The 26,088-nt window shown below is 40.9% G+C and overlaps 1 protein-coding gene and 1 non-coding gene across 22 annotated transcripts in view; one reads left to right on the top strand and one right to left on the bottom strand.

Moving 5' to 3' along the window:
- The window catches only part of Clasp1 (cytoplasmic linker associated protein 1), a 264,420-nt gene that overhangs the window by 75,208 nt on the left and 163,124 nt on the right, over positions 1 to 26,088 (top strand). For all 21 annotated transcript variants that reach the window (XM_047546119.1, XM_047546120.1, XM_047546121.1 and 18 more), the window contains exons 4-8: positions 12,381 to 12,459; positions 14,102 to 14,205; positions 15,029 to 15,120; positions 16,289 to 16,364; positions 25,442 to 25,539. In XM_047546119.1, coding sequence (XP_047402075.1) covers positions 12,381 to 12,459; positions 14,102 to 14,205; positions 15,029 to 15,120; positions 16,289 to 16,364; positions 25,442 to 25,539 — 449 coding nt within the window. The remainder of the gene's footprint in view (positions 1 to 12,380; positions 12,460 to 14,101; positions 14,206 to 15,028; positions 15,121 to 16,288; positions 16,365 to 25,441; positions 25,540 to 26,088) is intronic.
- LOC124981572 (U4atac minor spliceosomal RNA) lies at positions 11,725 to 11,850 on the bottom strand. Its single transcript, XR_007108078.1, has one exon. It is a non-coding gene; the product is annotated as a U4atac minor spliceosomal RNA (small nuclear RNA).

A 26,088-nucleotide genomic window follows, 5' to 3' on the forward strand; every position in this document is an offset into this window, starting at 1 on the left:
CACATCATTTTACCTAAGGAATGTGATTATCCTAAGGGTCTTAGTATCTGCAGGGTCCTGGAACTGACACCCAGCGGATACTGTTGTAGGACTATATAAGAAACTGCCTTGGGGCTGTGGTTGCAGCTCAGTTGTAGAGTGCTTGCCTAGCACGTGTGAGGCACTGGGTTCAATCCTCAGCGCAGAAAAAATAAATAAATGTGTCTCTACAACTAAAATAAATAAAGAATATCCATCAGTTTTTAAAAAATAAAGGAAAACTGCTCTGTTCTCACTAGTTTGTGTGTTTGTTTTTGAGATGGGGGTCTCACTGTTGCCCAGGCTAACCTGAAACTTCTGAGTTCAAGTGATCCTTCTGCCTCAGCCTTCCAGGTAGCCAGAACTGCAGGTGCATGCCACCATGCTCAATTTATGCTCTTTTGGGAGACATAATTAGTATGCATTTGAAGAAACTGGAGAAAATTACTAGCTTCAGCTGGCCGTGCTATACTGGGGGCTTGGAGAGGGTAGGATGGATTATACGGATTGAATAAATAGAAGGGTTGGGACCTGGACCTTGGGGCTGCTGAAGAAAGGAGAGGGCAAGTAGCCTGGAAACATACTGGGAAGAATGTTGACAGCTCATGTGGGAAGCTTAGATCTTTGTCTAATCCTGTAAGCAACCCAGACTATGTTGGTATCTGGTGTCCTGTTGATGATATGCATCTGGATGAGAGAGATTGCAGATTTAAGGGCTATGACTAGCTGTCCCCCACAATTTTTTTTTTTTTTCTTTTTTTGGTTTCCTTCGTGCTTTAAACTTCTTGACAAGTTGTCACTGTTTAAATCCTGGAGCTCTTGCCATACTGGCCTTCATTCCCACGTGGTACTAAATGACCAGAGTTTTAAGAAGATGTCCAGGTTCATGTCCATGTCTTCTCACATTCTTCTCACATGTCTTCTCCTGCCCTCTTTTCTACCAATTTGTTTGACTTTGCAACCGTCACTATAGCGTGATAGTTTTGAACCTCATGTGGCTATTCAAAGTTAAAGTAAGTAACATTAAATAAAAAGTTCTGTTTCCTGTTCATACCATCTATCATTTTGATTGCTCTGTAAACGCATGTGACTAGTGGCTACTGTACTGTACAGAATAAATACAGAACGGTTCTGTCATTGCCAAAATGTTGTATTGGGACCGGTCTAGATCTTCAAGCAAAACTTCCTAACGCTGCCTCTCTTTGCGTGTGAACCACGCCCTCCAGCCTGACTTGTGTTACGGCCTCCTGGGTAAAAGAGGAAGAGCTGTGACAGCGTGATGTTCTGCAGTGACTTTCTAATGGTCTGCCAGGTTCTTGTGTATGGGCAGCAACTGATAACAAGCCAACTTCACAAGTCCTATAACGTTAATTATATTTTAGCAGACCTTTATTTTTGTGGCTCATAAACTATCTTTGCAGGGCATTCCAGAAGAGGAATTTAAAAAAATAGACTGATCAGTGATGTTTTTAGATGAGTGTCCAGGATTCTCTAGCTGACTACTTTGAAGGACATCCCATGTATGTATGCACCAACTCATTAACTTTATCACTTTTTTTTTTTTTGGTATTTGTTTTATGCTCTTATTCTCGAAATTGAAAGCGAGTGCAGTGTATGTAGAGTGCTAATTAATTTCTCCTAGTTAATAAGGCTGCAATTAAAATCTTTAAAAATAACTAAAAATGTATAGGAATCAGTAGTGTGTAGCCCTGATTTGAAAGGGGCACCTAGTGCATTATGTGAAAAATAGTGCTCATAAGAGTATACTGGGTGTTTTCTTTTTGTCTCAGCAAATGTCCTCAGCATTTGTCCTAGATAACAGCGCATGGGTGGAAGTGTATGCCCATCACCTTATTGTATAAAGTAATGAAAAATTCCTAAACAAACCTGAATGTCTATAGGGCTTTGGAGGATTGGTTCAGTAATTGTGATGCCAAGATAGAATAGAATATCATATAGCCACTGAGAATGGAGATACATCACTTTGTATATTGACTGGAGGAGATTTCCATAGCACATTGAAAAAAGGCACGTGCACATGTGCGTGGGTGTCTTGTGGGATAGTTGCAAAGTAGTAACAGGTCATTGTTGTTAGGCTTCTAGGCAACCTGATTTTCTTCCCTGGTTTTTATTCTCACTCTGTTTCCCCTTGGACCTCAGTAAGCCATGCTGTAGTTTCTATAGTTTTTTTAAAGTGTTACTTGGAGGGAGTAGGCACTTATTGAGTGCCTACTGTATGGCAGGCATTTTATTAAAACTTTGCTAACTCTTGTGTGCTGTTTCAGGTAAGTGTATTATTAGCTGAAGCTTTGGGAGCTTGGCGATTAAGCAGCTGGCCAGTAGGTGGTGGAGCTGGGCATCCCTCCCAAGCTGCACTTAGGAACCCGGGACTTTTCCTAGATTCAGCATTGCCTGCACACCAGAGAAATCTAGAACTGATGTGTCCTTAGAGGTTATCAGCCTACAGCATTGTGACTTGCTCAAGGTTTTCATTTAGCTAGAGAGGGAGGAAAAAGAAAACAAACATGAAAACACGGGTTTTGTGTTTATTGTGATTGTACTGTGCTGAAAATGGTCTTGACCTAGTGAGTTTGTTTGCACTTTGGTTCCTATCCAGACTTCTTGACCTTGGGTAAGCTTCTTGATGTCTGGTCTATTTTCCTCATTTGCAAAAGAAGGATAATCTATTGAATATCTCAGGGTTATTATGTGATTATTCACACTTATCCAAAAGTGCCTTAAAAACAAGGTATAGTATGAGTCAAAATATTTTTACCTTAGCCAGTCCAGTATTCAGAAGGCTTTAACAAATGACCTTTTCTTCCCTCCTAGTTTGTCCCTTATGGACAATTTTTGAAGAAAAGGACTTAGTATTTTTTTTCCCGCTGATCAGTGAGCAGACCTCATGCTAGAAAGTGAACACAGTGGATTCCATTTCTGTTTTACTGGTTTTGGAAAGGCAGGGACCTATTCAAGCCACTTGTCATAAACTTACAGGCTGAGTGTTCAGGATCACTTCTACTTTTCTAAATTTTAATATTTTAAAGAATTATAAACTTTAAATAGTAACACAAAATAGCAGTTTAATGAATACTCTAAAGCTCACAGCTGTTTAATTGCTGCTCAGGAACAGAAATTGAACATTGGTTAGAACATGTACCTACTCTCCTTGGATTGAACCCAGGGGCTTACCCACTGAGCTTCATCGCCAGCCATTTTTATGCTGTATTTAGAGACATGGTATCACTAAGTTGCTCAGGGCCTCACTAAGTTGCTGAGGCTGACTTTGAGTTTTGATCCTCCTGTCTCAGCCTCTGGAGCTGCCAGGATTACAGGTGTGTGCCACTGTGCCTGGCTCTCCTGGCCTCTTGCTCTTCTTTTTCATTTTATCATCTCAGTATGCACCTTCATATTATAGTTTATGTCTGCTTGGTTTTGACCTTCATACAAATGTGTATAGTTTATAACTGGCCTTTTTGCCTGTTATTATGAGATTTATCTGTACTGTTGAAGGTAGCTTTGATTCTTTTGTTTTCATTGTTTATTGCATCCCTTAGTATGAAAACTACAACTTACACATTCTACAGTGGATGGGCATATGAATTTCTAGTTTTTGACTTGTGAATAGTGCTGCTCTGAGCATTCTTGTGCATGTCACCTGTTGTGGGTATGTACACATGTGTATATATATATTTTTTTGTTTGTTTTGTTTTATATCATTGAGCTACATCCTAGCCCTTTAAAATTTTTATTTTAAGACAGGTCTTGCTGAATTGTTTAGGGCCTCATGAAGTTGCCGTGGCTAGTCTCACACTTTCTATCTTCCTGCCTCAGGCTCCCACGTCACTGGGATTACAGGAGTGTGCCATTGTCACATAGGCATGCATTTTTATTGGGTATATTCCTAGCAGTGGGGTTGGTACTTATGAATATCTTCAAATTTGTTAGATAATTCCAAGAAGTTTTCTGTAGCATTGGTTATACCAATTTACATTCCTGAAGTTGGTGGGAGAGTTTCCTTGGTACCACATTCTTGTGAACACTCAAGTCTTGTTGGTCTTTTTTGTTTGAGCCATTCTAGTGAGGTATAGTGATGTCTCATCATGATCTTAATACCTGCTTCCCTGATACTCATGAAAGGTAGTCGGATAACTTTTCGTGGACTTATGGCCTCTGGTATCTTTTGTGCCTATTCAGGTATTTTGCCCATTTTCCTGCTGCTTGCCTGCCAGTTGATTTGTAGGAGATCTTTATATGCTTTAGATTGAAGCCTGCTGTTGCTTTTTTGTTTTGTAACTCTCTTCTTCACTGGGATTTGTTTCTCACATTCTTAGAGCAGTTCTGATGTGCCGGAGTTCTTTATTAGGCACTACACATCTGTCTTTCCCTTGCAAGTCTGGTTTTCATGTCAGTATTTTCTTCTCTCCAAGGGATCACGAAGCCGTGATCCTGTGTTATTTTCTAAAAACCTTCTGATTTTGCTCCCACTCTCACGTCTCTTATTGGGAATTCTTTTTTGTGCATGGTCTGAGATAAGAGTCAATTTCTTCTTTATTCCATATGGATGTTCAAATGGTCCAAGGCATTTATTTTTAAAAAGCAGTGCTATTCCCACTGCTCTGCAGTGGACACTTTGTCAAGAAAGTGCCCTGACATGCTTGAGTTCGTTCATTTTCTGTCTTTTGGTATGTTCATCACTGTATCAACCTGATATAGTGTCTTAGTTCCTGATAGCATACTGTCATAATTCCTGTTCTTTTATAATACATCTGAATATCTAGTGGGAGTATTTTGTTTTTTGTTGTTTGCATATCCACACACATCATGGAATGAGTTTGTGAAGTTATTAAGAAAAAAGTGTGTGTGTGTGTGTGTGTGTGTGTGTGTGTATACATATACACAGACTCTGTTGGAATTTTGAGTGGAATTTCATTGAATGTTTAGATCAATTGAGAAGAAATGATATTTTTATAATACTGAATATTCTAATCTATAATTTTTCCATTTATTTTGGCCATGTTTAATTTTTGTATCATTCCCTAGTTTTGGGGTAGAAATTTACTTTGAATAGAATTATTCCTGGGTATTTACTATTTTTATGCAATTAAAAATAGGAACAGTTTTAAAATTTCCTTTTTGGCTTCTTGTCGGAATAGAAATGTAATTGATCTCTGTGTGTGTGTGTGTGTGTGTGTGTGTGTGTGTGTGTGTATTGACTGTATTAGTTTTACTATATTTACTAACATTATATTTTTATTTCTTCTAGACTCTTCTATCTATATTTTCCACTAAGAATGACAGCTTGGCTGAGAGTGTAGCTCAGTGGTAGAGTACTTGCCTAGTATGTGAGAAACCCTGAATTTCCCAACAGGAAAACCAAATGAGAATTTTGTTTGAAATGAGACATTTTTTTTGCCTGTTTTTATATCTTTTTCTTGCCATAAAACATCAACAAGCTATGGGATTGGGGCTGTGGCAGTGGTAGAGCTCTTCCCTAGCATGTGTGAGGAGGCATTGGGTTTGTCAACATCCCATTAAAAAAAATAAAGTTATTGTGTCCATCTACAACTAAAATTTTTTTTTTTTTAAATTAGCAAGCTAGGAACTCAGATACAATATTGAAAAACTTTGTACAGAGGATATTTTTGTCCAGTTTCTCATCTCAAAGAGAAAGCTTTATAACATCTCTTTATTAGGTATGATGCTTTAAAGAGGTTTAAAAAATTCCTTGATGAAGTTGAGTGTTTTATTCTTAATCTGCTAAGAATTTTTTTAAACCATGAATAGATGTTTTTTACATTAATTGGGATGATTAACATAATAAAGGAGAAGAATCATGTTGCTGATATGGTGAGTTACATAAAGTGATTTATTAATGTTAAGCCAGCTGCAATACTTGTTTCTGATGTACTACCCATTTTACATATTGCTAGATCTAGGATACTAATATTTTGAGTAGGATTTTTCAGCTACATTTGTAAGTAAAATTGATCTGCAGTTTTCTTATTACATTGTTGCAGATTTTGGCATCAAGGTTATGCAGGTTGTGTAAGATAAGTTGGGTTGTATTTCCTTGTTTTCTGTTATCTGGAAGATTTTATGTAAGACTTTCTTAAACATTTTGAAGAACTCATTTGTAAAACCAGTGAAACCATCTTTTCCAGAGATCGTTTCAATTTATAGAGTTAATTTCTTTAATAATTATAGGACTATTTATGGTCCCTATTTTCACTGATGTTTTGATAAACTAAATTTCTAAGGATTTGTCTCTTCTACCTAAAGTTTTACACTTGAACTTAGCCAAAAAATCTGAGAAATAATTGCCTAAGTTTTTCCATTAATTTATATGGAGTTCCTAATCTCCTTTCATCGTTTTTTATGTCAGCAAGACCTATACTGAACTGTTTTCCATCCTGACATTGGTTCTACCCAATTTTTTCTTGATCAACCTCACATGTGTTTATGGATTTTACTAGTCTTTACAATGAAGCAGATTTTGGCATCAATGATGTTCTTCATGAGATTTTTTTAAAAATTAATTTATTCTATTTTTTCCTTCTTTTTGGGTTTCTTCCCTCCCCCCTAAGTTGTTAAGATAGATTCTTAACTCATCTATTTTCACCTTTTTCTTATATGCATTTGGAGCTTTTAAATTTCTGTCAAGTTAGATGCGGTGGTGCACACCCATAATCCCAGCAGTTCCAGAGGCTGAGGTAGGAAGATCTCCAGTTCAAAGCTGGCCTCAGCAAAAGCGAGATGTTAAGCAACTCAGTGAGACCCTGTCTCTAAATAAAATATAAAATAGGGCTGGGAATGTGGTCGAGTGCCCCTGAGTTCAATCCCTGGTATCCCCCACCCCCGCCCCCAATTTTTTTTTCTGTCAAAGTACTGCTTTAGTTGGAACCGCAGTTTTGAGGAATGTGTGTGTGTTGCTGGGATCAAACCCTAGGCCTCACACATGGTAGGCAGATGCTCTACCACTGAATTGCAGCTTAGCTCCAGTGTGTGTGTGTGTGTGTGTGTGTGTGTGTGTGTGTGTGTTTAATTTTTTTTAGTTGTGGGTGGACACATTTATTTTTACATGGTGCTAAGGCTCAAACCTGGTGCCTCACACATGCTAGGCAAGTGCTCTATCACTGAACTACAGCCCCAACCCTATATATGTTTTTACTATCTTTTTGTTTCAATTATTCTAAGATCCTGACATTACGAGGATGAAGCAATTAGCATCTGACTTTGGTTAAGTATAGTATTGTTGTGATATTATTTCTTTCTCAAGAAGCATTATTTCTATTACACAGCCAATATGTATTTAGATTTACCCTTTAATTATTCCTTTTTACATCTTCAAGCTTTACTTGTGCCTAATTCTTGCTGTTTTTGTTTGTAAGAAAATCATTTCACTTTCTTCCTAGAAAGCGGTGCTTTGCAGGTGTTGGAATGCTGGGTTGGCAGTTCACGACTGTCTTGCCTGTGCTGGCGCTTCTCCCCATCTGGGCCACAGTGGCCTTCATCTTCCCCTGTGGCGCCTCCTTTCCTTCATCTTGCTGTGTTCTCTGCACTGGGGTGTGCGGCTTGATGTTTTCAGTTTGGGAACATTTTCAGTTCTTATCTCTTCAAGGGCTGCTCCTCTGCCGTACCCCCAGGGGTTCTTAGTGTATTCACCACTAATTCGAGAACATTTTCATCACTCCAAAATACTCATAACCAGCAGCTGTTGCTTTAAAACATTCTTTAAATTGTAGCAAAACATACATTACATAAAATTCACCATTTTAACCAGTTTTAAGTGTATGATTCAGTGGCATTAAGTATATCTGTTGTGCAGCTTTCACTATCATCCATCCGCAGAATGTTTCCATGATGTACAACTGAGACTCTGCACCCATTGAACACCAGTTCCCCATCCCCCTCCTCCAACCCTTGGCAGCCACCCCTCTGTGGTGTCTGATTTGACTACACTAGTGCTTCATTAAGTGAAATCTGACAGTATTTGTCTGCCTGGCTTAGACCACTCAGCATGATGTCCTCAAGGCTCATCCATGTTGTAGCAGGTACTGTAGCTCCCCCTGATCAGGGGAATAGGTCTGAGACCCCCAGTGAGCTCCTGAAACTGCAGATCGTACTGGACCCTAGAAGTACCGTGTTGTTTTGTCCTATACACACCTACCCATGATAGAGCTTAGCCACAATACTGTGATAGATTAGTCACAGTAAGACATTGACAATAACAGTAATAGAAGTTATAGCAATATACTGTAATAAAAGTTATGTGAATGTAGTTCTCTTTTGAAATAGCTCATTGAACTGTAACTCTGAATAACTTCAGCATATGAATTTTCCTTTAGTTTAAGTCCTTGCTTTAAGAAAGCTTCTCTTTGGCAGATCCAAATTACCAGTCACTGCTCTTGTGTTTTGGGACCTGTTTTAAGTGCAATGATGGTCACTTGAACACAAGCACTTGGAAACCTGACAGGTGATCATATAACTGAGATTGCTGCTAAGTGACTAACAGGTAGGTGGTGTATGCAGCTTGGATACCAGAGGGATGAGTCATGTCGGGGATGGAACTAAGCAGTATGGCACAGATTTCATTCTGCTCCTCAGAACAGTGCACAATTTGAAACTTACGAATTGTTTATTTCTGAAATTTTCCATGCAGTATTTCTGGGCTACAGTTTGTGTGTAGCACATCACAGAAAGTGAAACAGTGAACAAGGGGGGCTATATATCAAAATTTCTTTGCTTTCTGGGACTGAAAAGGTTACATTGTATACATAAGACTACATTTTGCATGTCCAGCTCACCTGAAGATAGACACTTGGACTTCTCACCTCTCAGCTGTTGTAGATAATGATAGTGTGAACACGGGCATATAAATATTTCCGAAATGCTCATTTCTTTTGGGTATATATTCAGAAGTGAAACTGCTGAATCATGTGGTAATGTTTAATTTATTTTAAAGAATCATTGTCATTTTCCAAATCTCCTATACCCAGTGTGCTTTAAACATAGCCCATGTATCGAGTACTTAATTTTGTCTATTACTCATTTTTTAAATATTTATGTAACTTTACAAGAGTTGCCATATCTCTTCCCCAAATTTCAATCCTGTGTTTTATATTCTTAGTAAGAATTATTTTAAAATCTATTTCTGATTATTCTCAGGTCAAGAATTCAAGTGGGTCTTTATTTCTGCTAGTTTAAATTATGTTGCCCTTTGTGCTTGGTTATCTTTGGTTGTATTCTGGATATTATTTTTGAAAAACTTCTTCCAGAAATAAATCTACAATGATGTTCTCTTCACCCAGAAGTAATTTATTTATCTGCGAGGGGCTTTAGGGTGTACATGTTCTAAAATCACCTTAGTCTGAGGTTAGTGATTAGGACTTTGCTAGACTGTCCAGCAACTAAGGTCTAGCTATATGGATTTCCAGCCCCCGTTGTAGATGGCTACTGCCCCACCAACCTTGGAGAGTTTGGAAGCTTGACTTTTGTCATTCTGGATGAGACAAGAGAGTATCAGAAGCAATTCTCAGTGTCTTGGTTGCCCCTTTCTAGTGGATAAATGGCCCCAAGGCAGAAGTGGACTGATTACCAGGAATACATCTCTGCAAACTGCAGTCTTCTTTCATAGCTTGACTTGGTGGTTCTCCTATGCCTTCTAAGGCTACTGAGCCGATACTCTATTATACCAAGCATTTTTAGTTGTTCTCAGCAGAAACTTAGAACCCAATTACTTAGCTATATCACCTCCTTTATAAGAGTATCTTTTTAAACTGTGTTGGGCCCTGAGAACCCATCCGTTTCAGTCTGGTGCATTAGAGTAGGGGTTTATCTGCTATGTACCCAGCATTGTGCAACTATATACTGGGGAAATTCTGAGGAAATGGACGTAGTATTCCACACATTACAGGAGTTCAGCTGGGAAGCAAGCGTAAACCCTAGTGACTGGAAAAATGCTGGAGGAGCTGCTCAAAGCTTCTGCAAAAGGAAGTACTGGGTGGGAGGCTGGCCCCTTCCTTGCCTCTTCCCCCTCTCTCCAGACTGTCTTCACGTGGTGGCCACTGTCCTCTCCAAAGGCACCAGCTCTCCTGGTGCTTACCCCTTCCTTACAGCTCTTCAGTGACTCTCCACTACCTGGGGACCCCTGACTATCTGGGATGTCCCTGCCAGCTCCTGCCAGCATTTTAGCAGGTGCTCCTCTCTCTTCATGGAGGCCTCTCATCTCTTTGATATGTAGCCAGTTCTTTAAAACAACCCCATGCACTTTGTGGGAGGCTTCTTTGCCAGCCCAGTCCCTGTCCCCTATGGTGGATGCCAGAAGCAATGGCACTGATCTGCAGTGATGAGCCCTCACACCTTAGTCTTGGGTGACTTAGAAAAGGCGTGGTGGGAACTGAAGGCAGCACTGTTGATATGTTTATAATAAATAACACCCTCACCTCCAGCCAGAAATGCAACTGTGCAGCTGCCTAGGATTTTATCAGGGGAGAGTCACTTCTAATGAAGCAATGGACTACTTGTTTCTGAAAACTACACTTTGGGCTGGGAATGTTGCTTCATGGTAGGGTACTTGCCTAGCATGTACATGCCCTGGGTTAACTCCCTAGCACTGCAAGCAGAACAAAAACAAATACATCCACAGAATTTTATTTTTTGTAAAGGTTTTGGATTTACAGAAAAATTGCAAAGATAATACAGGGTGTCCCTGTATACCTCATTCCCACTCTCCTTGTTATTACGTGTAACCTTAGTATGGTATATTTGTTACACTTAATAAGCCAACCTTGATACATTAATATTGGTGCTTTATTACTTAGTTTTTACTAGTGATAATTTACTTAGTTTTTAATTTAAGGAAAATTGGTCATTTTTCTGTTCTAAAATCCCATTCAGGATACCACTTTACATTTAGTTGTTATCTGTCTCCTTTGGTTTCTTTAAAGCTGTAACAATTCCTTGTTTTAAACCATCTGGACTGGTCATGTTTTATAGGAGCCCTTCTCTTGGAATTTCCTTTTCTCTTTTCTCTCTCTCTCTCTCTGTAAGATGGGAGTTACAGGTTGTCAGGAGGACTGTCATAGAGGTAGTGCCTTTTGATTGCAGATTTGACCTTCATCATCTGGCTGAGGTAACATCTGTCACTGCAAGATTTCTACCTCCTATACTCGCCATACTGTCAGAGTGAAGTCGAAAATGAAATGTGTTTTAAAAAGCAAAGTTGTTATTTTAGCTTTTTTAAGTATCATTACATAATAGTATAAAAATTTGTCTACAAAATCGGCCTTTTAATATATTGTCAAATAGCTATTCCCTATTTGACAGTTCATGTATTCTGATAATTGGGCAAATTTGGATTTCTTTTGAAGCAGTGGAGACCAAAACTAAATATAAAGCCTCTGGTTCATTGGTAGCTGTACTTATTGGAGGAGCAGGGCAGGCAGTACACAAGCAATCCCCGTTGTGTTCGGTTGGTTCCGTTTAAATTTGAGTAGTGGGTTCTATGCTTCCAATCGTGTAGGAAGACCGAAGTGGAAGAGAGTAGCAGATGGAGAAGCGGGAGTTGGGTTATTGAAATCTACTCTTAATCATAAGATGGAATGGTGGGTGTCATGCGCCATCTATTGCTGGCCAAGCAAAACACTGTTTTTTATGGGTCAAACTATTCTTAAACTCATAACGCAGGGAAAAGAGGTTTTTCTTTTTTCCAAAAATTGCACCAAAATAAAGCAAAGCTTTAATTGATGCGAGCGTGTTGTGTAGGCGTTAGCAGTACTGTCCTCACTAAACGCTCATTGGACAGTAACGCAACCCCAAGAAAAGGATGGTTGTCCGCGAGGGTGCGTGCACTGCGAGCTGGAAGCACCAATACCAGGTAGGGTTGTGGTGGCTAATTCAGGAGTCCCGCCCTAGCCTGCCTGGTAGTTAGCGTACTTCTAGTGACCATAGCTCCCGACGCAAACCACCCACTCCTCTTTTCTGAAGCTTCGGAGGGCGCAAAACGATTGGTTTGTTTTACCCAGAAGGCCACGCGCCAGCCGACCTAAAATTTGCATACGTGCTTGACGGGGGCGGGGTCGACAGGGGCGGGGCCGCGAAGAGCTCTCTGTGGCGCCAGGGGGTTGGGCCACGTGTGGCTGCTTATTTCATTTTTTGGCACCAAGTGTTTTCTACTAAAACCGTAAACGGCTGTTTTGTGCAAGAGCCTCCTTCCCCTGGCCAGTTTAGTTTTCTCCCGCGCGCGCGCCACGCTCTGGATAGCATTGGGCCAGACATGCGGGGGTGTTCTTTGAGCGGGTGGGCGGGAGTACTGCTCCCCGGGCCCACTGCTGACAGGCTCCGGGTGTTTCCCGTTGCAGGTGGTTCTTCTGGGCATGGACATCCTGTCGGCTCTGGTGACCCGGCTGCAGGATCGGTTCAAGGCGCAAATCGGCACAGGTGAGCTGGGCAGATGTGAAGTGGGCCCCCGGAGTCTCCTCCCTGCAGCCCTGCTGCCTTCCCTCAGTCTTCTCAGTTCCTCCAGTCACCCGTCCCTTCCTGCCAATCCTGCTTACCCCCTCTATCTTCTTCAACTTCCCGCAGCTGTGCTGCACCGCCCCCCACCCCACCGCAGGCCTTATTGCACCTACTGTACTTTTCTGTTGCCCCCTCCCCCCCGCCTTCGTGTTCTGATACAGAATGTCAGTAATACGTGTTCTAATAATGAAATGTTACTGCCAACTTGATTTCTTATGTAAAAGTAGTCATCATTCTTTAATACCAACCCATTTATATTTGTCCCCAACCCTTCTTTTGTAGAACTGTTTTCTTTAAGAAGTCCTGCTCCTGCAAAACCAAGCCCAGTTGGTTTTGCAGTTTGTCCATGCGGTGGATTTTGTGGATTCTTTTGGTAATTCTTGCATTTCAGCAAGAATATCAGGGCTGTTCACAACGAGTTACACAATTATTGTTGACATTACTGTCTTCACCTTAATTGCAAATGTCATTTCAAGTGTGTAGTGAATGCATGGTCTTCTTTTATTTTGATGGGAAAACTATGTCAGCAAGATGAAAAATTCCGGATTTCATAGAGATTATTTAGACATGAATAAATTTCTCAATCCCTGTTATTTAATGATGGTAATATAAACCAATAGCTCTGTTTGTGCAACTCTTTCCTTTTAGAATCTCCCACCTTTTTTTTTTTTTTTTTTTTTTTTTTTAAATTGTGGTGCTGGGGATAGAAGCCATACCTGGCACATGCTAGGCAAGTGCTCTCTCGTTGACCCATATCCCCAGCCAGGATTTCTTCATTTCTGTTTTGCACATGATTTAGGTCCCTCATTATTAACTTTCTAGTCAATGTGCTCCTTCAGAAACCATGGTGAACTATTTCACCAATCCGTCACCAAGCCACTGGTCTATGTACATGTAAAACAAAACAAACTTACTTTTAGAAGTTTGATATTTTAATAGTATTCCATTTCCCCCTAAATTAGCTAACCTACTCAGGTATGACTCTTGTAATGGAGGTTTATTAGTTCTCTCAAGGCACAAAGTAAGTTGACCTCCTGTATACAATAAATTCCCTTGAAGCTCCCATGGGATGACCCACATTCAGGATGTGTTACTCAAGGTGTAGGGAGCAGGGCTCCTGGTGTGTGTGTCTCTGTGTCATGTAAAATAAAAGCACACACTGCTAGTGGAACACAGATTGATTCATAAGCACCTATTCCTTTTACCCCCAAGCAGATGTGCTGGGGCCCCTCTCCCTCTCTCTTACTTGAATTTCCTCTTGTGTTGACTTTTCTTGCCAAGGTCTTCCATAGTAATACTTTGTCAGTTTAGGAATATGTTGGGAGCTACCTGGAGGAAAGTGATGCAGGGAAGAAGACAGTTTGTGGATTGCAGTGGATTTTGTGGATTCTTTTGGTAACTCATGCATTTCAGCAAGAGCCGCACACAAAGATGGGTGGTTTTAGAATGAAGTACATGAGGTAGCCAGGGGTTTGTCTTCCTAACTAGTTGAAAATATTAGCAGTTGTTTACCCCCACCCCCAAATTTTGTTTCCATTTCTTCAATTTCCATGTTGATTTTCAGTGCTGCCAAGTCTAATCGACAGACTGGGAGATGCTAAAGACTCCGTGAGGGAGCAAGACCAAACTCTGCTGCTAAAGATCATGGATCAAGCTGCTAATCCCCAGGTAGGTGAGAGAAGCATTGTGGGGTGAGCGGGCCTGTGTCTAGGTGCACAAACAGCATGTTACTCCATAGACTTAATTTCTTTTAAGTTGGTGTATTACAGGTGAACATTTTCATAGCATTTAATCTGTCCCTAATATAAGATATGTAAGTAAGTAGCAGAACCTATCGTTTGAATAAATTAGTGGATTTAAGATGGGAATTGGATGCTCGGTTTAATCTATTAGGCTCTTTAGCTCATTTTTATGACTGGCTCTCCCTTTCCCTGGAAGGAGGCAGCCCTTGTGTCTGGGAGGCTAGGAGTACTAGCTGGTGCTGCTGAGCTGAGCCTGCTGGGATGATTGGATGCAGTCTTTCAGGGTCCCACTGTGTATTGTTGGTGGTGAAATGGAGATGATCATCAGTCAAAAACTTTCTGAGGAGGATTAAATTGGCCATAGATGAGCAGGTGTTTGACTTGTGCATGGGTAGAGCTGTCCCAGGCATAGAGCAGTGTGAGTGTTTATGTGTCTTTGTCATAGTCGTCCCTTCTCTCATGGCTCTGCTCTTCTCACTCATAAAACAGGGCCAGTTATACTTCTTTTCAAAGTTGTTGAGAGAATTAAATGAAATTCTATAAATGTGTGTGTTTTGAACATTTTAACTTGATATGTTTGATAAAATAATATGAGATATTGTTCTTCAGTGTGCTGTGGAAAGGGTCCAGTGGGCTGGTAGAGGATGGGACCAGCTTGGCACCTTCTCAGAGGCTTCTCTTTTGTTGACCTAAGGGAAAGAAAGGCTCCGGCTGTTTCTCTCCTCTCACCTGTTTTTTGTTACCTGCAGTATGTATGGGACAGAATGCTTGGAGGCTTCAAACACAAGAATTTCCGTACAAGAGAAGGCATCTGTCTTTGCCTTATTGCAACACTCAATGCGTAAGTCTGGGATGAATTTTAAAGTTTTACTTGGCTGAAACTTTTTAACACACTTTTTATTTCAAAGTAGTTATAGATTTGTGGGCAGTCGCAAAGAAATGTGGTGGGAGGGGACCCCCTACACTCTGTGTTAACATTTTGTATAACTACATCACAGTGTCAACTCTGGGCAGAGACATTGGCACAGCCTATAGAACTTATTCAGATTGCTCCAGGTATACATGTGGTTCATGCGTATGACAGCAATACTCGCAGGTCTCCTTTCTGCTGCCCCTGTATACCACATGCCTGGACAACTAGTCTGTGTTCCATCATTTCAAGGATGTTATAAACATGGAATCATCCATGTATAACCTTTTAAGATAGCCCTTTTCAGTCAGCATAATTCCCTTGAGATTGTAATATATGTTAGAATAGTGTAGTAATTAATTTTGTTTTATTGCCGAGAATTCATGGTATAGTTGTATCCCAGTTTGTTGAACCATTCACCTGTGGAAGAAAATTTGGGCGATTTCCAGTTTGGGGCTATTAGGAATAGAGTTGCTGCAAATGCGTAAATTTTTGCAGGTACATTATTTTTATTTCCCTTGGATTAGGGCCCAAGAGTGCAATGACAGGGTCGTTTTTTAGTTTTAAAAGAAACTGCTGAAGTGTTTTGCAGAGTTGACTGTACCATTTTACATAATTCATGAGGGTGGCAGCAGTGCTTGTACTGGTAAGGAGTTGTGAATACATGCAGGGCTCCCTTCAGGCCATTCCATCACAGTTTTATCATTCAGCAGCATTAATGGAATGTCTGCTATAGCAGGAGCTGTGCCATAACGCATAGAGACCCTCCAGGGGTGACCTTCAAGGGATTTGCTGTTTGGTTGGTCCACTAAGCTTGTCAGGATGAATACTATGACATGACAAAGCACAGTGCAGAGTTGTCATGCATGAGGCAAGCACTATGGTGGGAGTGGACTTCTGGCTTAGCTTTAAAGGTCAGGGCCAGTGAAGGGCTTGAACTGCTGGGAACGGGCCCATTGGGGTGTGTTCCATTGGTGTGGAGAGGGCTTAGTGTGAGGGGGTGGTTGCACTCTGGGAAGTAGGGCAAGGGCAGCTGTGGGCAAAGAGCATCTTTTTTTCTTAGTTCTCACTAACAGTAACACACCCCTTTTGTTTTCAGCTCTGGAGCACATACTCTAACACTAAGCAAGATCGTGCCACATATATGTAACTTACTTGGAGATCCCAACAGCCAGGTGAGTGAGAAAGAAAATCCTGGGGGGGAAATCATTTATTTACAGAGTGTTCAGATGTACTTTGGTGTCCTATGTATGGCCAGTAGGTGGGTGGGACTTCCTCATCTTCATAGAATTCTGATCATTGTTTATGACATCAGCTACCAATTAGCATTCATAAAATACTGTAAATGTGGTGGTCACTCTACCACCTCCTATATGTTGGGCTGAGAAATCTCTAACCTCTATAAATTGATGTCATCCAGACCAGTCTCCAAGATAGGACCACTCTGGTCACCATCTCTTAGCCAAAAATGGTGAGGGTAGGATGGAGCGAGTGACTAGGAAAAGGGTCTGAGGGGATTTTCTATATTTTGTCTTGGACAGTGGCTATACTTGCTGCTGTATCATTGTGGAAAATCCTAGTTCTTTCCTTAAAAATTGTGCTTCAAACAAATTTTACCTAAGTTGCAAAAAGCAAAGCACTTTGTTAGTGTAAGGTGGGAGAGGAGCTGGCCATCTGCTCTGTGGTTACTAGGCATCACAGTCTGATGACATCTGTTCTGGCCATCAGGCAGTTCGGGAAGCTACCAGGTCTGGGCTCCAAAAGGACCATCTGTCTTGCCCCGTTCAGTTGTTTCTCACCCAGAATCATTTTCATTATACCAGCTCATACAGATGGATAAATACTTCCCTAGATAAAGGGGCAGAAAATGTGGCAGTAATTTACAAAAGAAATATATCTGATGGACATCTCATTTTAAGTCTTGATTGTTAAATCATCCTCCAAGAAGGTTGTGCCAGCTCTCCTTGCACCTAACTTGTGTCAGCTCCTAGGTCTCCCTGGGTCTGCGTCCCTCCTATTTTTCCTTTTGTCTTTGCTCTTGGGTCCCACAGCAGTTTCTCACCTTTTCTTTGGCATCTCTTGTGCTACTTAGTCTTTACTTTTTCCTTTGCTTGTCCTACTTTCTTCCAGCTAGCCTTCACTGAAGATACATGGTATTGGAAATACCATTCTTAGATACTTATGCTTATCAAATCATGCTTTTCAGTTGTATTAATTTAAAAATAATCTTAGCAGTTAAAAAAAAATCCTAGATCATCACATGGCTTATTTTGCCATATCCCACTGCCTGGTCTTGTCTGTTTTTTTCTTTGTTTTGTTTTGTTTTGGTATCAGGGATTGAACTCAGAGGCATTTAACCACTCACTACATCCCCAGCCCTTTTTTTTTATTTTGAGACAGGGTTTTACGAAGTTCCTTAGGAACTCACTTAATTGCTGAGACTGGCTTTGAACTCAGTCTCCTAAGTCACTGGGATTACAGGTATGCACCACTGCGCTGTCCTCAGAAGAGCTCCTTTCTAGAAGCAACACTTAAAGGATGTCACTCCTATCATATAGTGCCTGTTTGCCAAGCAGAAAAGTCATCTTCTTTAGTTGGGGTCTTTTGTCCTTAATTCAGATGCTTACATTGGCCAGGTAGGTGACATGAATGTTAACACAGGGCCTGAGTGTACATCCAGAGTTTACTTCAACTGTGAAGGCAGACCAGACAGATAACTGATATGATCCAGGATGACAGTGTGACATTGTTCAGAATCTGGCATAGTGAGGTGGGTGGATGTTGCTGGGGCCATCAGGTGTCACTGTGCACCACATCGCAGCATGGTTCATGTAGTCCCCTTATTCTGCCCCTCTGTTCCTTTTTTTTTTCCTCACACACTTACTATGAGCTCCTGCTGTGGGCCCACCTTGTTGGAGAAGAAGCTAGACTTTGCAGATGTGGGGGGAGGTTTCTAGTTTGATGTTGTTTCTGTAATAACTCCAGAGGCACATGGAGGAGACATTATTATGGCAGCATCCTCCACTGATGTGTACCATGGGGGAAAACTCAGTATTCCTTGCCTGAAAGATCACAGATTCCATGTAGGTTTTGAGAGACCCTGAGAATGAAGTGTTCTTAACATTTAAATTTTTAAGACAGTGACAGTCTTATACTGAAAACTATTCAGACGAGCTCCCAAGAATGTAGTATTCTTCACAGGTTTTCTTCTGAAGTTTTCTGATAGGGGAAGTGTCAGTTAGCAACCACTGACTCCATCACTACTGAGAAGTTCCCTGAAGATTCTGCAGAGGTATGGGAGACATTGTTCTGCCTTATGTTGGGCTGCTCCTTATGCAGTTTTTCTCCTTTAGATCTAGAGGAGGAGTTAATTTGTGAGGGCTTTTATAGCAAAGTTTTCCTTATTTTAGAAGCAGCACAGATTAAATTACATGTGACCAGAATGATCATGTATTCTAAAAACAGTTGTTTAAGAGATTAAGGTAGCATCAAATCTTGAGCAGTTTAGTATTGCATTTTAAAGATGCCATGCCCGAAGGCAGAGTGTATGTAAAACTTGAACTGCCTAGTGTGGTGCAGGAAAACCTAGATGGAAAACACAGGACCAGGTTTGGTCCTACCTTTGCACTTCATAGCCAGTTGATGATAGTGGGCACTTGGATCTTGAACCTCATTTTCCCTCTTAGGGCAGTGATGATTGCCTTGCTCCTCACTCTTTGTGAAAGTGCTTTGGAGGGTGACTGTTCTTACCTGCTGGCATGACCATTGGGCCAAGTAGAAGACCTTTAGAAGGACCAAGTTACTCGGGAGTCTCTCATGATCTGACGGCCATTTTCATTTGCAGAAATCATATACCTGCTACCTTCCAGTGAGTTTCTCAGAAACTCTTAGATGTATAGTGTTTTCAATACTTAAGTCATAGGAGAAGCATTGGTGTTTTAAAATGTATTAGCGATATTTCCATAGGCATACTTTTCTTATACCAAACATTCAGAACCCTTTTGTGTACCAAAAATCAGTGTTATTATCAGAAGCCAGATGCTCTTGGACCAATTCTCAGTGGTAATCATAGTACAACTTAAATACAAAAGAAATACCTTTAAATGGAATTGTTTCTTGCTGCTCTAAATAATCCTAATAAAGAGTGTATAATTTTTTTTTAATGAAGAACCAAGAAAATAATTTCTTTTTCTAAGAGGAGAAATAAAAAAATTGTTTAAAATATTTCATGAAGCCAAAGTTCATGTTACCACTTTTGACCTAAGTGGTTATTCTTTATGTGCTAGAAAATGCCAGGTTTTGGCCAGGAGTTTGTAACCTACAGTAAGTTTTATAGGTTGAGTTCCAAGCCTTTGTGTCTCTGGTTCAAAGAAAATTCTTACTGCTTTTTCATCCCCCCAACCCCTCATCTATAAAATGCAGTTTGCGACCTTATGGGAAGCTTTGACAGGATGTTCAGCCTGGGAATCCCAGATACAGCACTCTGCAAACAATCCATATGTCCACATCTGCCTTAGTAATGTTTTTTCTAGACATAGATCTGCATGCACATACTTACACATACCACAGCTCCCAGAAACCCTGCCATCTTGCTTCACTCGTACTACGAGTTAATCATTGCTCCTTCTGGGGTTTTTACGTAGGTTGCATGTACTTTTATCATTTTATTTTATCAGTGTATTTGGTGCTGGGGATCGAACCCAAGACTTGTGCATGATAAGTACACACTCTTCCATTGAACTCGACTTTAATTTTTTCATCAGTCTTTCCACCTAGGCTCTGACCTTGAGGATGAGGATTATGACTTGTTCCACTTTACAATTCTAGGCCACCCCATAACTCTGGATGATTTTTCCTTCTTCACTAATCTCAGACCAGTGCACACTTGTGTTGTTAGTGCTCTCACTGCACTCGGCGCCTGACATAGTAGTCAGCCTCTAGTTCTTCATTTCTCTGATGAGTGACCAGCAAAATTCTCTTGTAGCTCTTCAGGTGGCCACTAGCACTGACTGAATTTAGTGTTTAAATGAAGTCATGCCTGCCTTGCAGGATGTGAAGTCTCTCTTAGATACCTGAGTGTAGGTGAGTGTCTCAGGGAACTCAACCTGTAAAAGACTTCCCAGCATGGCCACAGATGCATGGAATGTGTGTGTTAGGATGGTTTTGGCTGCAAGTAACTGAAAGCCCAGCCTGCAATTGCTAGAGCAAGGGAGAGATGTACTACTATGCATAATGAGAAGTCCCATAGGATGGAGGTTTCAGTCTCCTTAAGGGCCCAGTGTCACTCTCAGAGACTTAGCATCTCTCCGTTTCCACCATGGGCATTGTCCTCTATAGCTCTCCTCCTGGGCACAAAACAGGTGCAGCCAGGCCAAACACATGCAGGGCTAGCCTGGTGGGTGGGAGATATCACCTCCCAAGCTCCTTGTTTGTTGTCGACTTTTTACATTGAAAGGTTGAAACAGGGTTGGGAGTGTGGCTTAGTGGTAGAGTGCTTGCCTTGTATGTTCAAGGCACCAGATTCTGTCCCTCGCACTGCAAAAGAAAAAAAGTAGAAAGGTTCAAATGTGCACAGAAGTAGTGAGAGTGCCATCTAGCGTCAGCTACTTTCCTATTTCTCCTCCCCATCCCATTATTATGAAGCAAAATTTAGATTATTTTGAAGCAAATCCTAGACAACACTTATTTAATTCCTAAGTGCACCAAAGGATAAGAACATTTACCTTTAAAAACTTAACCCTAATAACATTGTCACCTTCTGTCCCCCAGCAGTGAGTAATTCTTTCAGATCATTGAGTGCCAGCCACATTCACTCTTCCCCAGTTTTCCCTTTCCAAGAGCAGAAGAACCTACTCCATAAACCTTCCTGTAGTTTCTCTCATATCTCACTGTGAGAGTCATACCCCAGGCCTTGTGCCTGTCACAGGGAGGGGACCAGGGTCGTGTGACAGCCATACACTAAGGAGAGCAGGCTTTCATTCCTGGACGTGTGGATCGCATCACAGACCAGCATGTGGACGAGGAAGACAGGACAATGGTGAAGTAAAGGCAGCTGCCAGCCTGGGGCATCCTGCACAGTGGAAAGTCCCTGCACTAGGGAAGAAAAGCTCTTGTTCTGCCTGACAGCCTTGGGTTTGTGGCCAGGGCTCCTAGGCTGGCCTGAGGCAGCACAGCCTGTGTTGCTTCCCAGTGGCCTTCCTACTCTTCTGTCTGCCTGTGGTGCACACCTTTAAAGCCTAAAACAACACATCTCATACTGTTGATCCAATGCTTTCCCAGTTAGAGCAGAGGTGGGGCAAAAGCAGGCCTCTGTGAAGGGTTTGATGGGGCTGCTCTGCTACTCTGCCCCTGCCTCATCTGTGTGCTGGTGCAATCCTGTGGTACCCATTTGCCCAGGCATCTGACTTTGGGGCTGTGCTCATGTCTAGGAGTTTGGAGGTTGGGGGGAGATTTAGATTCTCAGCAACTTACATGCTGTGGTGAAGCCCCCTTTTGAGTTTTCTGCTTTAAACAAAGCCCTAATGTTGGGCTGGGGAGATAGCTCAGTTGGTAGAGTGCCTGCCTTGCAAGCACAAGGCCCTGGGTTCAATCCCCAGCATCGCAAATAAATAAATAAATAAATAAATAAATGAAAAAAAAAAGCCCTAATGTTGACACCCATGTTGGAATGCAGTGTGCTTATGGGAGAAGGCAGGCTTGCACTTAAATGGCAGTTCTGCTTCCATCCTGGGGCAGGGCACCCAGGTTCACCTTTCCAGCCTCCACTCCCTCTTGTGTGTCCTAGGAACGGGGCCCTTTGAGGAAGGAACGAATGACATGGCATACGTGGGAAACTCCAGATTCTCTAAAGTGTTCAACTTGTGCTTGGTGGGTAGTGCTTCATATGTGGCACCCTTTCACAGTCTGAATAGCCTGAGGTTGGGGGCTCCTTTCTGTGGTGAGCCTAACACGTTAGCAGGTGGATGCAGTGGGAGACCAGTGTAGTCATGAACAACCTTGCTGTCCTTCATTCTCTATTGAATTGCTCTCATTCACCTTCCTTTCTCAATTGAGTATTGCACCTTTTAGGACCAAAGAGAATCTGCTCATCTCTACTTCTTCAATGAAGGGTGGTTTAGATCCTCTAGCTTTCTAATAAGCCTGAGGATTGATTATTGTGGAGGACAAAATGTTGGTTTAAAAGATGTAGAGAATAAGCATCATTGTGTCAAGTGCCTTTATAAACAGAAATTGTAGGTCAAAAACTGGCCTAAGATCTGATTGCAGCCTGCAGATTTGTTCTGAACATGTGCATTTGTGTGTGTGTTTGCAGAATGTTTTAATTTTACCCTTAGAGATTTTAGATGAATGTGCAGGGAGATGTATTTTTCTGACTTTTCTTGAAAGTGTACAAGGTGTGGCAAAGCTGTGCCTACATCATTCTATGGTGGAGTGATCAAAACCTGTGTGCTCAAGCCTTTACATTCCCCTCTTCTAGCTGCCAGCAGGGTCCCCTACCAGGGCCATGTCACTACTACATGTAACCTGCTCCATTCATTCACCATTTACCACTGGCCTGTGTAGGAGTAAGCACTCAAATATTTGTTGAGTGAATCCATTATTTCTTTCATCCCTCAAACAACCCTCAATTAATAGAGGAGGAAACAGACTAAGAGTCAAGTATTGTTTCTGAGGTTAGGCAGCTTCTGAGTGGCAATGTAGGTCTTTACGTCTACATTGACTTCAAAGCTAATAATTCCACTGAGTGTCTTAACTGTTTATGGCCTATACTTTGTAAGTAACTGGTTGCTGTTTAAGGAGACCAGCCAATGTGACGAGCAGATGGTATCACTAGAAAGTAAACAGAGATGGTGCTCTTACTTCTGGTTGCCAAGTCACAGTGTCATTGACTCCTTTTGTAATGTTTGCCTATTGCTATGTGAAAATGTTTCCTAGCATTAGAGATTGTTTCTTTTACAAAATAAACTGATAATCTGTGTTAGTCAACTTCTACAGCCATGATGAAACACCATAGACTGGGTGGGGTTTAACCAACAGACATTAATTTTCTCTCAGTTCTGGAGACTAGAAGTCTGAGGCCAGGGTGCCAGTGTGGTAGGGCTCTCTTCCTGGCTTGCAGGTGATCATCTTCTCTCTATGCTTGTATGGCCTCTTCTTTTTTTTTTTATTTATTTTTTATTGTAAACAAATGGGATACATGTTGTTGTATGGCCTCTTCTTTATGTGTCTCTTATGAGGTTAATCATCTTTTCATTTCAGGGCCTCATCTTTATGACCTCCTTCATTACCTTCAATACCTCCTAAGAGGCCTTATTTTTATATAACAATAACATTGGGTGTTAGGGCTCCAACATTTGGATTTTGATGGACACAAGTCAGTTCATAGAATAAGGTTTTGGAGGACAAGATAATATAGCCTAAATGTGTATATATACAGAATGGAATAATATTGAACCATAAAGAAGGATGGAATTATGGCATTTGCTGGTAAATAGATGGAACCAAAGATGGAACTGAAGACTGTCATGCTAAGTGAAATAAGTCCCAAAAAACCAAAGACTGGATGTTATATCCGATATGTGGATGCTAACACACAATAAGGGGAAGAATAGAAGAGTAGAAGTTCATTGGATTAGACAAAGGTGAATGAAGGGAAGGGAGGGGGAATGGAAATAGGAAAACAGTAGAATGAATCAGATATAACTTTCTAATGTTCATATATGAATACATGACGAGTGAACTCCACATCATGTAGAACCACAAGAATGGGATCCTAATTAGAATAAGTTAAACTCTATGTGTCTGTATGTCAAAATGCATGCTACTGTCATGTGTGTCTAAAAAGAACACATTTTAAGAAAAGATGATATAACTGAGGATTTTCCTTTTCCACCAGAAGTGGGGAAATTATGAATAAAGTTACCTGTCATAGGATGCTATTAAGTCACAGGATAGCCTGCAGTATCCAGACCATAAATTATTTGTATTTCTCTCTTTCTTATTTCTTTCACTCCAGTATTTTGATTTTATTGCTCGGGACCAAATGTAAAATCATGTTTCTCCCCCATCTTTGCCTACCAGTTAATTACACTGCTTCCCCGTAGCACCACCTCTTTTTATTTGTACACACATACATGCATTTGCACACGTACATTTTTTTTTCCGAAACTACTTCAAAGTAACATGCAGATGTAATATATTTACCCCTATAAACCTCTATAGCGTGTGGGGGGCTGGGATGATAGCTCAGGCAGTAGAATGCTTGCCTTGCAAGCACAAGGCCCTGGGTTCAATCCCCAGCACCCCCCAAAAAAAAAAAAAAAAACCAAAAAAACCTCAGTGTGTATCATCCAATAGCCAGGATATTTTCTTATTCAATCCTATGTAATTTTTATAACTAAGAAATTTAATATTGTACAGTGTGATAGTCCACATTCAAATTTCTCCAAGGGAGTTGGTAGATGAGGGGGGAGGATCCCCCCTGTCTCTCCAGCCTGATTTAGTGCTGCTCTCTTGGTTCCTATTTCTCTCTGGCCAGACTGGAGTACTTGCCCTTCCTGAGGCACATGCTGTGCATCCCTGCTTTCCTGCCTTAGCACAGGTGGGATCTTGTTTGGAACCTGGGACCTTTCTCCTTCTATCTGAACCTGGCAACATCCTGTCTTTCCAAGCATGATTTAGGCGCCCTCTCTTCTATACAGCATATTTCGACATGCCCTGATGTGATTACACCCTCTTTTCTACTGTACTGTTTATGCTGTTGAATAACATTTAATCCATCCTGTGTTAAATGTAGAACTTAGGGACTTTTCCTCCTTCTCCTTTTTAGGACTCTGGGGTTCTTGAATATGGGATCTGTGCAACCTGTACTGTCCATTTTTGTTGATTATTAAGTATTTATTTACTCAACTTAAATTCAGATTATTTTTGCATGATGTTTTTCATTTAAAAATAATTCATGGAAAGATGACCTGAAAATTGTGTTTTCCCGATATCATCCTGAAGAATGGAAAGAATTACAGATGTAGACTTTTAACACACATATGGGGGTGGGGAACCTGCACATTTTCTACACTTTGGGATCATGTCTATAAAAGGAAAACTGTCAAACTAGACTTTATTCCAATGAGTGTAAGGGATTGTATTCACAGTTGTGCTGATAAATTGCAGTGGTATGTGACCTGTTGTGTCCCAGCAGGAAGTTCTGGGGAATGACACACAGTAGCTATAAGATCTCTTCTTTTACATCTAGGTTCGAGATGCAGCAATAAACAGCTTAGTGGAAATTTACAGACATGTAGGAGAACGTGTGAGGGCAGATCTCAGTAAAAAAGGATTGCCACAGTCCCGGTGAGTTCAGATTTTTTTCCTTTTTTTCTACTCTTTCCTCACTCTTTTTCAGGTATCATCTTGGTTTGCAGTACTGTTTTTGGTGTGGTGATTTTATTCAAAGAATACATGATTTTGAGGATTTGTGGTTGAAGATCTTGGCAAGATTATACATAAGGTTCCCCTCCCGTTCTACACTCTCAAATAAGACTGTCTCATTCAGACATCTGTCCCATTCCTATGCCACATACTGATTTTAGAAGCACCTTTAAAAGTGAATGGTGTTAACATCCAGTACTCTTCCAGTTTTTATGATTCTGCATCTTGTGTATACATAGCACACAATATGGTATGTGCTTGGAATGTATTTGTTTGAATGAAAAAAGCCTTTCCAGAATGTATGTGGCTAGAAATAACATGATAATTTTGGAAAATATCTTCAAAATGTTAGCTTTCTATTTAGTCAATGTGTGGAAGCTAACACAAGGAACCAGTGTCTTGTCATACCCAAGATAACTTGAATCCACAAATAGTTTTTTGTTACAACAAGAATAAAGTAATATGAAGAAC

Source organism: Sciurus carolinensis, chromosome 3 (assembly GCF_902686445.1).
Source record: "Sciurus carolinensis chromosome 3, mSciCar1.2, whole genome shotgun sequence".
NCBI lineage: Eukaryota > Metazoa > Chordata > Mammalia > Rodentia > Sciuridae > Sciurus > Sciurus carolinensis.